The sequence below is a fragment of the Ambystoma mexicanum genome, chromosome 4q (genome assembly GCF_040938575.1).
Source record: "Ambystoma mexicanum isolate Mex_15411 chromosome 4q, UKY_AmexF1_1, whole genome shotgun sequence".
NCBI classification, from domain to species: Eukaryota; Metazoa; Chordata; class Amphibia; order Caudata; family Ambystomatidae; genus Ambystoma; species Ambystoma mexicanum.
Window position 1 is genome coordinate 56078108 of NC_090928.1, and position 14910 is coordinate 56093017.

The 14910-nt window shown below is 45.6% G+C and overlaps 1 protein-coding gene across 1 annotated transcript in view; it reads right to left on the minus strand.

Annotated features, from left to right (window-relative positions):
• Positions 1-14910, minus strand: part of LOC138467193 (tropomyosin alpha-1 chain-like) — a 996954-nt gene that overhangs the window by 853551 nt on the left and 128493 nt on the right. The window contains exons 3-4 of the mRNA XM_069607248.1: positions 9346-9391; positions 8083-8124 (exon numbers count right to left, since the gene is read on the minus strand). Coding sequence (XP_069463349.1) covers positions 8083-8124; positions 9346-9378 — 75 coding nt within the window. The 5' untranslated portion in view covers positions 9379-9391. The remainder of the gene's footprint in view (positions 1-8082; positions 8125-9345; positions 9392-14910) is intronic.

Sequence of the window (14910 nt, forward strand, 5' to 3'; positions counted from 1 at the left end):
ATTTTTCGTCGCAAGTTTCAAAGGCAGATAATAAGAAATATAAGAACTTTCCAGAAACACTAGAACTTCCATTTACTTTTAATGAACTTAAGACTTTGTTCAAGCTTCTTGAGTTTTTAGAAGATATCTGCAAAGTTAATTTCGCATTCATGGACCTACTGAGAAGGCTGAATGATCATTGAGATTCAAGTCAACTAGTAAGGAAGTCTAGTCCGCTATCACTTCTCTGGGCATTCTGTAGAGAAGTTCCAGGTATGGTTTTTACTTATTTTGGTAAAGGATATTGAGAATTAAGGTTAGTATAGTACTCAATGAATAACAAGGTGTATATATGTTTATGTTTTTCCTACAGGTGAAGAACTAGCTAGTTAATAGCTTCCAGCCTGGTGTTTGTTAATTTGTCCCTTCCCCCTTTCCGCTGGAAGTGAGGTAAACTGAGCAGTTTATAGTATCAGCTCAGAGTGCCACATTTTGGGTGTATTGTCGGGGGCTCAGCAGCTTCCGCAGACACCAGGATCTCAGCCTGACACTTTGATACCTTTTCCCCCTCCTCTCAGATAGAACATTCTATACCACTGCCCCCTTCCTTTTCCAACACAAACACTTTTGCACAACACAAAGGACTAATACCAGAGGCGTTTACCTGACATGTCCCAATACAAGGGTCAGGCAAAGTCAGGCAATTGATCAGAATCGCACACACCCTATGGCCCGTTCCCTTCCCCACAGGGATAAAAGGTGAAGCCAGAGAGCACAGTACAAGCACGGCAGACAGCACAACGAGACGGCGACAGCACAACGAGACGGCAAATGAGGCGCAGCAGTTCAAGAAGAGAAAGGCGGCAGGAAACGAGAGGGTAGCAAGGAGAGAAGTGACCTTGACCTTTTCATCGCAGACCCATGGAACCTTTGTGGAAGAGAGCCTAAGATCGCGAACAATAGCACAAGTGTCTTGTAGCAGATGCCAACAGTACACGGGGAAAGCCTATGCTGATAAGCAAGACCGAGGGAAGCTCCCGCGCCAGTGGTACTAGTCTTGACTCCAGGAAAGCCAAAAGCCAAACGGTATTCACAGCCGGTGAGTCGAGAGGAGAATCGATAAGAACAGGGCTGTGTTGAATGAGAAGCACAAAGTGGCAAGTTTGAACCAAGTTTAATGAAATGTGTAAAGAACTGTAAAAAGTGTTAAGGGGAGGCCAGCTGCAGATTGAAAACTGGCACCAGGTGGGTGCTAATTCAGCAGACTCTGGTCGATCCCCATCTGCGCGAAACTACAGGTTACCAGAAGGCCGTAGGAGAGTCGCTGAAAGAGGTCAAAATGGTCATACAGGAGGTCTAGTAAAATTCCCGTACAATCGAAAGACTTTGATCTACAAACTAAGTGAATGAGAGGGAAGTGAATCCCGCAGTGAGAAGAAACAAGGGAAGTGAATCCCAAGAGGGGCAAAGGCTAAAGTCCCAAGAAACAATGTGTTTGTAACTGTATGAAAAGATATTAAGATCTGTGGAATATGATACAAGAAGGGTCAGCGCCCAGAAGAGGAGGACCCAGGGTTGAAGCCATCACCCAGCAAACATTGGAAACAAACTTTTCATTTGTTAAAGGAACTTTCACTTTGGTATTTGAACACGTCAGGTCCTCGAAGGCAAGAGACTTTCAAGTGAAAAGAGACATGGCCATCGATGCCCCTGATGGCTGAAAGCTTGAGAGTGTGTCCTGTGAGCTGTCATTGGAACTGTTGTCTCGTGCTGGAGAAGCCCGAGACTGTACTGTGCTCCACGCTCCCATCTTACCCCATGTCCAAAATGTGGGAATGGAGGCCCAGGCTACTACATCTTGACATATTATTTGAGAGCACTTCTTTATTTTCTTGAGAAATATCCCACACAACTTTTTGTATTAGTTGTGAAGTTTGGCAATAGGTTTCTTATTATAGGCCTTTTTTATGTTGACACAACGCCACTAGGACTGCCTTATTTTTCATTTGATGGTCGACACTTGCTCCCATCTTAGATATAGGTTTAGATTAGGCGTTTTTCCAACCTGCATACAGCATTAATTGCTCAATAAACACCCTTGAACTGTGATCACTTATGTCTGTCTTACTTGTTGCCACCATGTGTTCCTCACACCACCGTGGGAGGAATATAGGGCTCTGCTCCTGGCCCATTTCCTCCTTCATTCCTTAGACACTCAACGGTGCTGCAGGTCCTCTGACCTTGCTGCCATCCACTATTAGGATTCTTCCCATCTTCCAAAATCCTACCCACCTTCCAGGATTCTTCCTGTAGCCGTACGCCCAACGTCATCCAACTTCAAAACTGCTTGTGTCCATCCCTAGGTATCCTTTATGCCAGGCGTCCTCAGTGAAGGAAGCACAAGGTAAAGAACTCAGCCTGTTTGTGCCTGTTCAGGACTTGGGGGGGCCAAAGTCAAGAGCCCCCTATCTGCATTTTACTTTCAATGTGATCGCTAAACAACTACTTGGTAAAAGACATCACTATGTGTCTCCTCCATCCGGAACTCATCCCCACCCTCGCTAGGGTTTGGATTGCCAAGTGCCCTGGGCAGCACCAGCATGCTACCCTATCAAACATCATCAATTTCCCTTTTACTGACATCTAACACTCACAGATCACATGCACATACACGCCCCCTGATGATGATCAGAGCTCACTCAGCATTCGCTCATGCTGCGGAGATTGCCAACCTCATCTTGTACTATAACCTCAATGTCCTCTTCATGACTAGAACATGGTTTACCCCATCCTTCCCTCATGTTTTCCCAGTGTAAGGAAGGCATGGTATCAAAGTAAGACAGACACAAGAGACCACAGCTCAAGGGTGTTTATCAAACTTTATCAAGGGTGTGAAAAAAGCCTATATAAACCTAAATCTAAGATCGGTTCAAGCTATGACCAGTGAAAGAGTAATAATGCAGTCCTAGTGGAGTCTAGTCAACATAAAGGGGCCTATACTTTAAAAAAAAGTATTGTCAATCCTTACCGCTAATTTACATATAGTTTGGGGAAATGTTCATTAAAAAGAAAGAAGTGTTCACAAAAGGATAAGTCAGGATGTTCAGGGCGTTGGCCTCCCTTCCCCATGTTTTTAGACAAGGCGGTTCACTTGAGCATAGCACACTCTTGGGCTTCAGCACAAGGATACAAGTCCTTTTACCAACATCAGGACCTTCTTTGACCAAGTCTCTTACATTCAATGTCTCTTGATTCAGAGGGCCTTATGAACCAAAAACAACGAAAAAGTTCCTTTTCAGTATTCAAGTCGGCGATTCACTCTCCACCCCAGATCCCCCTCAACCGGGCTCAGACCAATTTTAGTTTGCAGGCATAGCTCAGTCAGTTTCACATTTGCCACAGCAATATCTTCTCGGGTGACCCTTGGTTCACCCCGGATCTCCCTCTTTCAGGTTCAGATCATCTTTTGTATAATTAGTCTCCATCAGCCGGTCTCAGACCAACTTTAGTTCATAAGTTATCATTGACTTTCGAATATGCACAGGATTTAAATTGACCCGTTGCAAGACTACTTTGATTTCAAGTTCAATAATTCTCACACGCTCAGTTGGGTACCAAACAGTGACCTTCAAGCGAGCACCCACTTGGCGCCGGACCACTCTGTATCTGGTACCTACTCCGGTTTCATAAAGTTAATTCACAAAGGAGTCATCTTGCCTTATACAATGTTTCTGCTTGCAACCTTGAGCATAACACAGTCCGGTCTGCTGTCAGTATCTCCGACTCAGCAGCTGTGCTGAATTCACTGGCGCTTTGTTGTCGGAGCCAATGACTATACCATGGCAGCAATCGCTTCTCCCCGCCTCGGCTATCAATGCGGGAGGGCCCTGTGTATCTTTCATACACACTGCACTGTTATTCAGCTGTAATTCCCGGTCTTATGTTTCTTCTTCTCGAGGCCTCTCGATAGTAGCAGTCCTTCTCCAAAAAGCTCAAGGGTAATTCGTTTTGCCTTGTGTGCTTTCGTGCTACGCCTTTTGCCCGTATGGGGAAGTGTGATGGAAGTGAGGTGTGTGTAATTATCAGTAATTGCCTGACTCTTGTGCTGGGACACTTCAGTTATACAGCTATGGTGTTTGTTGGTTGTCACTCATGATAAACTGTCCATGGGAAAGTATTTGTGTTGGCAAAGGGGGGGCTTCTAGGTATCCTACTTGTGTGTCCTGGCAACCTGAATGACATATCCCGAGGGACTAGTGGGCAAGACACCTTAAGGTTTCTCACAGTACTCCGGTATCCGGGAGTAGATCTATGGCACAATCTTCAGGTCTGTGTGTGGGAGTGCTTTGACAGCTTCTTTCTGAAACACCAGTTGATAAACGGTCTACTTCTTAGGTATGGCACACAAAAGTGTAATGTGCTTGGATTGTCTGTCATTCTCAGAACAGGTAATCCGAAGGATGCAGGAAGTAGTGAAACATCTGGAGAAACAAAATTCTGAGCCCTAAAACAGAGTATGTGCAAACTAATTAATATAGGGGTTGTGCAGCGTCAACCATGGGATACACAATATAATGGGAAATTGGGCAGCTTGTATGATGTAAAAGATGATGGTTTCCTGATGTTATGCTATTTCCATGTGCATAGCTATGGTATTCTCAACAATGGGTCCACCTTCCAGTGGTCGGCCGTCAACTCCTTCAACAGGTAAGGGCATCACTTTTAACAACACGAGTGATCCCCATACTTTCTGTCCAAATATAATCCATAAAAGATCCCTGCTACTATGGAATCTACTAATGCCAAGACTTCCATGCCAGAAGACATACGAGACTATAGCCCACCCAACTTCCTATCTTGGCCAAATGCATTCTATTCCTCCTGACAATTTTCCTATATCTTGGATTTCAGTCCCCTAAGGGCGTTCGCACAACAAGCGGGTTGAGGCCATACTAATGGGATAAAGGTGCTATAAATGACAAACTACTACTACTTTATTTAATTAATGCATTTATTGGCAGCACCCAATCCTGTAATTATCACGGCGCTGGTACAACTTAGTGAGCGCAAAGGAGTCAAGCAGGGTAAAAACAAGGCATAGCTCTCAACCATTTGTTTCGCAAAGGTGGGTGAAAACACCCGATTTTGTTTTTGGCGGGTGAGCGCCCATTGGAATGAATGGGCATGTAGGAGGCTTGGCGGGTGAGTCCTTCTTTACAAGGCGGGTGACACCCGCCAAAAGTGTGTAAGTTGAGAGCTATGAACAAGGTGAGGAACAAGCACGGTACAATATATGATAATACAAGAGTCAGTCAAGGAGGGTGAAAAACAGCCCCAATGTCAGATTAGTCGTATTTGTCAAAGAACCAAGTGTTTCGTTTTTTGTTGAAAATTAAGTAAGATGGTTCTTCTTGGATATGGAAGGGAAGGGCGTTCCATAGAGTGGGGGCGATGACCGTGAAGGTGGTTTCCTGGTGAATTGTCAAGTCCCCGGTTAAACATTAGGTTGTTCTCTCACTCCTAGTACATCATGTATTATATAGGTTTAGATTACCGCACACCATGAATTGTAGGGTTAGGTTACCTCATCTGTGTGGCCTCTTTTTTTGTACATCCTTGATAACATTGTAACACCCCTGTAAGACAATGTGACTTGAACGCAGTCCTCTAATTGGGCAGCTACCACGAACTGAGTACATTTGTGGGTAAAATTCCCTTGGGTTGGTTTGGGCCTTAACTTACTCCTTTCAGAAGGCTGACCGTTCCCCTGTCCAAGATGGAGATAGAGAGCAGAACCCTTGATTGGTTGAAGAAGAAAAAAGGGCAACCTGAGATTTCTAAACTGCCTTTCATTTTCAAGAGGAAAGTAAAGAAGATCAGAGTCTTCAAGCTCCTTACGTGAACGTGCTGAGCAACTGTGACTTTGTTTTCTAAAAAGTAAATAATAATATTATTTAGTTTTAATTAGGGTTTAGCAGTTAGACTATAATATTGATAGTATCTTGTTTTAACTATTTATTTTAGTGGTAGTCAGGGGAGTTGACAGTTCTCTTGGACTTAACGCTTTGAGCTCTCCTGGGAGCCATCGGCGTTGGCGTAGTTTAATATCGATTCACGCATGCAAGCGTTAGTTTGCTCACGTTCAGAACACTATTATAGAGCAAGCAGAGCTTTCCAATTGGATTCCTCTTTTCGCATCGTGTCTCCAGGGATCCGGGAAGCGTCCAGTTTGCGCGGTGCTTTGAAGGCAGCAGAAAGAGGACTTCGGTAAGCTGAGAAGAAGTTTGTGGAACCTTACTTGCACCTCCCTGAACAGACCGCATTACTTTTCCGTTTCCTGGGCAGGCTGGGGACACATTTCTTGTGCTACTTTTAATATGCGAATTTAGCTGACTTAGTATTTTATCTTGAAAATAAAAGATTCTCATTTTAAAAAGAACTTTAAATAGGGCTTGGTTATCAGAGAGTCAAAACCGGATCCGCTTTATATTAACTTTTTAAAGTGCAGAATCACCTCTAAGCAAGGACCCAGTACAAGTTCTGAACGTTTCTATGCTACCCAGAGGCATATTGTTTTTCCTCTACAATTCCTGAAATCAACAGATTTTCCAAGACTTTATTATAATTATAATTGTTCTTTTAAAACGCTCTTAATATCAACATGGGGTTTCTAAGTGCGTGATCGGGATTCGAACCTGTGTAGTGCTGCATTGTCTTGCTTCTAAGACAATCGGGTTCCCCCCTGAGCTATCATTCCTCACCTATCCCTCTATTCCTATCCTCAAGTTTCCACTACAAACTGATAACCCTTGGTTTAAATCAGGAAGCAAGTGGTTTTCCAATTCTTAGCAAAATTCTCCTCTAGGCTTCTCTAGAGGAGCTTTATGTATTGTGGTGATCTATGGGTTATGTGGTGGAATGAGTACCAGCGGGAATGGTAACATTCACATTTTTTTTGTCGTCCCTGCCGATTTCTGACCAAGTCAGGAGAAGCAAGAACTTTTGTGGGTCTGTGGGGTTCGGCAGCTCCAGAGGAACTCCAGAGGCAGGGCCCGACAGAATCTAGGGATAGCTAAAGTCAGGGTGGAAGAGGAGCATAGGCTGTGAAGTTTAGGTCTTTTAGAGACACCATGGTTGAGAAAGGTAGGTGCAGTAGTGTGGACACATCTATGTGTTAACGAGAGGATTTCGAACTGGATGAGAGCTCTGATTGGCAACCAGTGATTCTCCCATCTAACATGAGAGATGCGGACCAAACATTTCGAGCCCCAGACGGCCCTGAGTGCATTGTTTTAATTCATCTGCAGTTTTCAAAGATTGTTGGATGAGGTGCTATAAGAATGACGTTGCAGTAATCGAGTTTGCTGCCTATGATGGCCTTGGCGAGGGTAAGGCAGTTGTCTGTGGATAGAAATGTCCTGCTGAGGTTGGTGAGCCTAGTAGTATAGGCTGCGGAGAAGGTGAGGGCCTTCATATGTTTGTGCATGGATAGTTCTGCATCTTGTTCATGGTGGCCATCTTGCCTAAGTACGTGCGCCCGTTGGCGCACGTTATAGCCCGAAGAGTCCCAAAATGGCCGTTATGTTGTAACGGGCCCTGCCTCCATTCCACATGGAACAACTCAGCCGAAGGGTGACACTTAGTAGAACTGTGAACTCTCACTTCTCTCTCCTCTACTGCTCTATTAACATAAATTCCTGGGGGTTATTGCATTCCTTGCAGTATAATAGCCGCACAGGATCCCACCTCAGTCACTCTCAGGGAGGACATCATTGGCGGCCATCCCTGTCCATAGTGGCCCACTACCCTGGCTAGTTAGTATTGCGAGTTTTGAGAAGCCACCAGTTACACAAGTGCAAATGCATTTTATGTTATAATGTTCTATGGCATGCAAATGAATTGGCTACAAGTATCTTACAATTTGTTAAGTATATATGTAAACAAATGTGGGAAGCTTGGTCTCACTATTTAATGGTGCACATTCAAAAATTAAATAGCTGGGGCCCTCTGTGAATAACAGACAATATTTATGGCTGCACATCTGTAGCTAGGTTTCAACACTAACAGATTGTGTATTGTTCTGAAAATCAGCACTATACTTACTGTGTTCTTCACTTTGCGCAGCTCTTTATGAACTGCATCAAGCTGTAAATAGAGAGAGAAGATGAGTTTTTAAACCAGTGCAACATATTTTATCAAAGATCCACTGAATTGTCCTTAGTTTTATAATATATAAACAATAAACCAGAGACAGTGGGGGGTCATTACAAGTTGGGCGGTAAGGGATACCGGGCAACGGTAAGGAGACCGGTGCCGGTAATCCCTTACCGCCCAATTTCGAGGTCCCTTGACAGGAACCGTAAAGGACGTGTGGTCTGACCACACGTTCTTTATGGGACCCGTTAAGGGACCTTGGAGCTAATAACGGGCCCGCAATTAGCGGGCCCGTTATTAGCGCCTTCCCATTGAGCCCTATGGAGGCTCAAATGGGAATGGGGAATGGCATTTGGAATGGGAACTTACCGGGGCCGCCTAGGGCGGAATGTCCCGGTAAGTCCCCACTCCACCAGACCGGACCCGGACACGATTTTGGAGGCACCCATGGTGCTAATAGCGCCATGGCTACCTCCAAAGTCGTAATGAGGCCCAGTGTTTAGTTTCCAAATTCAATAGCAATATACTTTACCCATGAGGTGAGTGTAAGCGGCTACCTGCCTCGTGAAACAAGTGCTTTTAACATGTGAGAATATAGGTGGCTGAAGACCAGAACACTGAATTGCACCATTTTTGGCACCAGTTTTGTTTTTGGGAAAGGAAGCCATACAACTCTAGTGCAAATACTTCCACGTGTAAAGTTATGAGAGTAATTGACTCCTACAGAAATAATAGGTCAATCTCAGGAGACTAGCTCAGCAGCAGTGTGCTCGCCTTGGAAGCAAGACAACACGGAGCAACACAAGTTTGATCCCGGGTCCGCGATTTGAAACCTCTGGGTATTACGCGCGTTATAAATAACCTATCATGTCAATAGTTGCCTTTTTGGTGTTCAAGTATCATAACAAAATGGATGACAAAGTAGGAAATGGATTTGTAAAATTCCATCTTTGGCCACAATAGGTGGAGGTAAGAGTCTTGGAAACATTGAATATTAACAAATAACATTACCAGAAGGATTAATAATACTTCAAAAGATGACTTCCAGTGCCATGCCACAGTGAAGGTTGCAGTACATGTCAGTGTTTGACTTTGTGGCTCGTGTTTTTTGGCCAGTTTTGCATTCCCCAGACTATGCAAAAATGGCATAACAAAATCACAATATGGCACTTATACATTTGATAAAATAGGTGGTATGTTCGTAGCACTTACCTGCTCTTTAAGCCGCTTGCTCTCGTCATCCATGGTTTTTGGATTTCTTTAAAAATGAAATCAAAAGTGCATTATGGTTTGCCAAGACAAGTCGCCAGTAATCATTAGTCCTTACCATACACAATGACTCAACATTTAAGAGTCATGATTTGCAAGGGTTGTTGCACAGTCAGAAAAGGTAATTTGAAGAGGAAGAGCTACATAAGTTAAAGTATGACATGCACTTTTAGACAGCAGTATATACAACAGAGGCAAACAACTTAAGAGCATTACAGGCCAGACACCCACAGAGAATATTGAACAGAAACTATTCCTCACAATGCAAGTGGCTGTGCAACATTAAATAAAACCTGGTAACAATAACATGCATGCCTGTCAACATATTGTTCTTCATTCTGCTTTGCCCTTTGGGAGACACAGTCTTAAAAATCTAAAGATATTTTGTGTAAAATGGGTACATAATTCTATGAAATAAAAAAGCCACCTTTAAAGCGTAATGGCATTAAACGAGCAACGCCATTACGCCTTAAATAGGCTCTCCACACTAAATGGCGCTCGGATTCAAAACGCTTCGGGGGGATCTTGTGTTCCTGAATACAGAATGAGTGTGCCTAACAAACGCGTTTTTACTAGAAATTTTGAACCAGCAATTCCAACAGGAGGACTGACTGCACTTTGTCAAAGCCACCAGCTTCGTACATTTTTGTGACCCTTTAGCAATTTTCTGGATGACAGACTTGAAGTGAACACTAGAGTGTGGATACTTCCGCCTAGGACCCAGAGAGGAAAACAGTTCTCTCATACACACTTTGATGTAAGAAGTTCACATCCATGAGTAGGATCTTTTAGAGGTCGAAACCAATGTGATTTGTCTTTATGCAGAACTTTATGGTTGGGACCTCCAGGTGTCAAACTTAGATATATGCTAATAAGTTTAGTGTGTTATATTGGTTGTCCTTGGGCTGAGGTCTAGAGCAAGTATCTGTGCTTGTACCCTCCAAGCAAATTTACAATCTTGTTATCCGAGAAAGAAATAATTTTGTAGTTAGCTCAACTCGATAACAGCCCATCTGTCATGACGCACGCGCCATGGAAACTGTGGAAGCAATGGAAGAGGGGCTAATACGGTATCAGCATGCAGCGGTCTAGTCTTCCGACACGCTCACTATGCACCCAGAGAGAGACGCGTACAAGTACGCGTCTGTCCGTAACGCCAATTTGTTGCAACCCTGCTTCCTCTATGGGTGAAGACGCTGTGTTGCTATTCCTTCGTGCTTCTAGTAAGTTTTTCTGTTTTTTTCTTCTCTGTCCTGTCACTTATCCTTTCTCCTACTCAGGGTTTCCCCCATTGCTCCTTGCACCCGCCAGCCGGATCTGTCCGGTACTTTCCTTCCATTCAGCATTGTCTGTTTTGCCTTTCCGGAAGTTGGCTCCATCCGGCTCTGCTTTTCTACCTAGCGGACTGCGAGCCTTCTATTTGCTTCTCTCCCTCAGAAGCTTACCTCCACGCTCTGGGTTGCTTTGGGGCTCACTTCTCGAGTCCTCTCATCCTTTTGGGATTCACATACTTCGAGTTACCCGGAGAGCCTTCTGGGAATTGGAGTCCTCCATTTACACTACATCTTCTGACACTAACTGTTCTGGCAAAACATCCAGCCAGCCAGGGTTTTTTAGCTACGCTTTTCCCTGTTATTGGGGGCAGACTCCCAGGGGGTCCCACTGCCAAGCATATAGCTATCTGGCGAGGTGGCCTCCAGTAGAGCCCGTCCTAAAGTCTACAAAAAAAAGCAGGACACCGCCTGGAGAGAAAGAAGAGCAATATCAACAGAGAGCTCCTCAGAAGAAACAAGTACAGGTGTGGAGGAGGAGAAGGTGGTAATTAAGGGCATTGACCAGGTCAAAGTTTCTTCGACATCTGAGACCATCTTAAGTCTATTAAGAAATGCTTGCAATGTCACTGGATCACATGTTTCCCCCACAATATGTGATTTTAGCAGCTTTTGCTGCTGGAAAACACGACGTCTCCCCTCCAATATTTCCAGCCACCTCAGAATGATGGTGCTGGAAACTGGAGGGGAAAATGTTGTATTTCCACACACTTTTTACCACGAGATCAGAATCAGGCCCTGGGTGTATTACCAGTTGTTTTCCACAGGAATGCGGCCTCTGCAAGCTGCCTAATGTTTAAACTGGGCTTCAAATAAATGGCCTGCAGAGCACTGTAAGCCGGGCATAAGAACATGTTCAATGGTTTCCTTGCTTTCCTTACAGACAGGGCACATGCCATGCCTGCTGCAGAGCTGCCGAGCAGTCGTGGGTAGAATGCCCAGCATAAATCTCAAATATTGGTATTGTGCGTAAGGCGGGGCAATTAGATCGAGATAGCTTTCACAACCCTCAAAGTCTTGCTGTGCTGCCTTCACGGGTGCCCTGGAGAAATGGCAGTGTTAGTTTGGTAAGCCATATAAAAAGATTTGCTGATATGCCATATGCTGCCGCATTTATAGTTCTGTTACCTTGAATTACATTAAATTCCTAGTATGTTTTACAAACTGCCATTGCAAACAGATGCACGTCTCTCTCTCACTAATGAATTGTGAAATAAGTTTGTATATTATTTGTTCAAAGGATCCTGAATGTATTGAATAGTGTGCATGTGTTGAGCTCAGTTTCATAATTTGAAAATTAATAAATATGCCTAATATTACATTTTCTTGAGAAGAAGTTCAGGGCCCCAAATGTTTAACTACTCAGCCCAACCTGAGTCGATGGTGTCAGCAGTGGGCAGAAGAAAATGTAATGCCCAATCAACAAAGTGCTCAGTTCCGATGGTCAACACGGGCGTTAGGCAGATGTATCGGGCCAAAAAAGTCCTAGCTACTGTAGCACATCCCATGAAAGCAATGAACATCTTGGCCATCATGGGCCAGTACAAAAGAGAGATGTTGCATCGCGTGGCACCCATACTGGAACACCTGCTTGAGACAAAAAGAACGGAAATGGTAGGCCTACTTAAAGAAAGGGAAAAGACCTCTAATCACTATGCGGGTCATTACAAGTTTCCCAAAATTCCGCCAGTAATTCCGAAATTCAGCTTTCTTCATCTCCCTCAGCGGAGCCACCAAGGGACACTGGAATGCTCGCTGCAGTATTTTCTTGCCTGCACATGAGGTAGGACCACCATAAAGGTGTTGATCGCCTTCTTTTCATCGGAAATACTGGTGAAAATAAGTAACAAAGCTAATATCCCTCTGAAAGTGCTCAGCTGATTTGCCGACCTCCGTACTGCCTTCTTTGATTCAGCTCTGCAGCCCCTCTTCCATTCTGGAGCGGTGTGCATGCGGGCATAAGGAAGATTTATCATTCATTCCCTGTTTTGCCTGTGGTCCCTTGTTGAACTCCATGATAGCCGCCTCCTTTTCTGCACCCAACCAAGAAGGAGCCCTGAGTCCTCTCCCACCCCCACCTGCCGGCATACTGATTGACTAGGGTGCTCCGATATCGGCCTGTCGGACCAGCAGGCTTCAGCCGGCCCCCTTACCAAAGGCCCACACAAGGCCCCTGTCTTCTCCCTGTCCGCTGCCGGTTCATTGCATGAGGTCCTCCTGCAATCCTCACGAGCGCATGTGGATTGCGCTCCCACAATCTTCAGTGAAGCTGGAACTATCTTGACATTCTCACTTACAGACCATGGGTTAGTCTCCTCTACCTTGACTTACTCCTACCCCTCTGACTTTCCCACCCTCATCCCATCCCACCTGGATTCCCACTCTTAACTGCCGGTTTCTGTACTGTGTTTTCACCGTCTGCAAAAAATTTGACTCTAGCTGTGTTTTCACCGTCTGCAAATAATTTGAATCTAGCTGTGTTTTCACCATCTGCAAATAATTTGAATCTTGCTTGCCCTGTGTCTGTACTGTGCTTTGACTTTGTCTGCACACAGTGACTACATTGTGCTACCCTGTTCTACTATTCCTGTCTTTCTCCCACCCCTCTGCGCCTCTCTGTCTCCCCCCTCTCTTCTTCCTCCTCCTCCACATCACCTATGGTGCTCTCTGTTTCTCCTATGTTCTCTGCTTCTCCATTGGCTATCCTGCCCTCCTCACTAAGTCTGGTAGGAAGAAGTACAAAAAGGATATCCTGGTCTCCCTCCCCATCGCTGACACCTATACCAGTGCTTTCTCCAGACAAACCCTCACCAACATCCTCTTTGTCGTTCCCTCACCAGACCTTTGGACTACTCATATGGTCTCTGTGCTCTCTCCCTTTTCGTCTTCACCCATTAATGGCGGCACCCGGTGAGAGGTCCTCCTTGACCCCTTGCACTCCTCTAAGGTAATCCTTAATGTCTACCTGAATGCCACCATTCTGGTCCATGGCCCTCAGGCTAACCTTCTCCTCTTTGACAGACGCTTCCTACGCCTCATCAACTTCCTCTCTGCTCCTGCTATGCCCTCTCTGTCCTCTCTGGCTGCCCTGTCTCCCGCCTTTGCCTCATCCTCGGCTACCTTGCCGTATCCTCCTTCCTCTGTTGCCCCCCCCTCGGGCTCCTTTCTCCTCCTCTGCAGGGTGTACCTCTGATTTGTACTCCTCCCCGGAAGTCTTTCAAGGGTGGCAACCTTCTCCATATTGCCACTTTCAACTCTCACTTAGCTGTCAAACACTCCTCTGCTATCTGCCGCCTCCTTGAAGAACTCAACCTCGATGTCCTCGGTCTCACCGAGACATGGTTCATGGCCAGCTCTGTCCCAAGCTTTGACACTCTCCTCCCCGATGGCTCCAATATCCTCTCAATGCCCAGAACCAACCGCCCGGGTGGCGTAGCCTTGATCTTCCTGGAGTGGATTCCTGCCTGTCATTCCTGTGCAGGCCTACTCCTCCTTTGAATGCCTTGTCTGTAGGCTTTCTCTCTCTCCTGGCCACTCTCTCACCATTGATACTTTCTATCGGCCACCTGGTCAGGCTACCTCTTTTCTCTCTGAGTGGGCTGACCTCTCCTCCATCCTGGCCTCGACCACTCAACTCCTCCTACTCGGTGACCTCAACATCCACCTGGATGCTTTCTGTCCCTCCTCTGGAGTCTTTCGTGACCTCTGCGACTCTCTCTTTCTATTCTTCCCTCCGGCCGACTCACTCTGCGGGGCACACTCTGGATGTTCTAATCTCCTCTGACCTTCCCCTCTCTAACCCTCTCACCACTCCTCTCTTCTGGAGCGATCACTTTCTCATTCCCTCCCATCTCTCCCTCTCTACCTCGCAGGTCAAGCCAGCTCCAGCACTGCCACCTACCTTCTTGGTCATTCGGCCCATGAAGCGTGTGTCGGTTGAGGCTTTCGCTGTCACTTTCTTTCCCCCTCCTCCACCTCTGGCTGACTCCCATACTGACACAGCTCCTTCAAGCTTCACTCTGCTATCTCTGATATTCTCAATGTCCTTGCCCCCATCATGAGGATCCGCCAGAAGCCCAAAGCCAAGTGCAACTCTTGGTACGACTCTGACCTCGTCCCTTAAAAGCAAGTGTAGGGTGGCCGAGAGGAAATGGCAGGCAGCTTGTGCATCCACTGA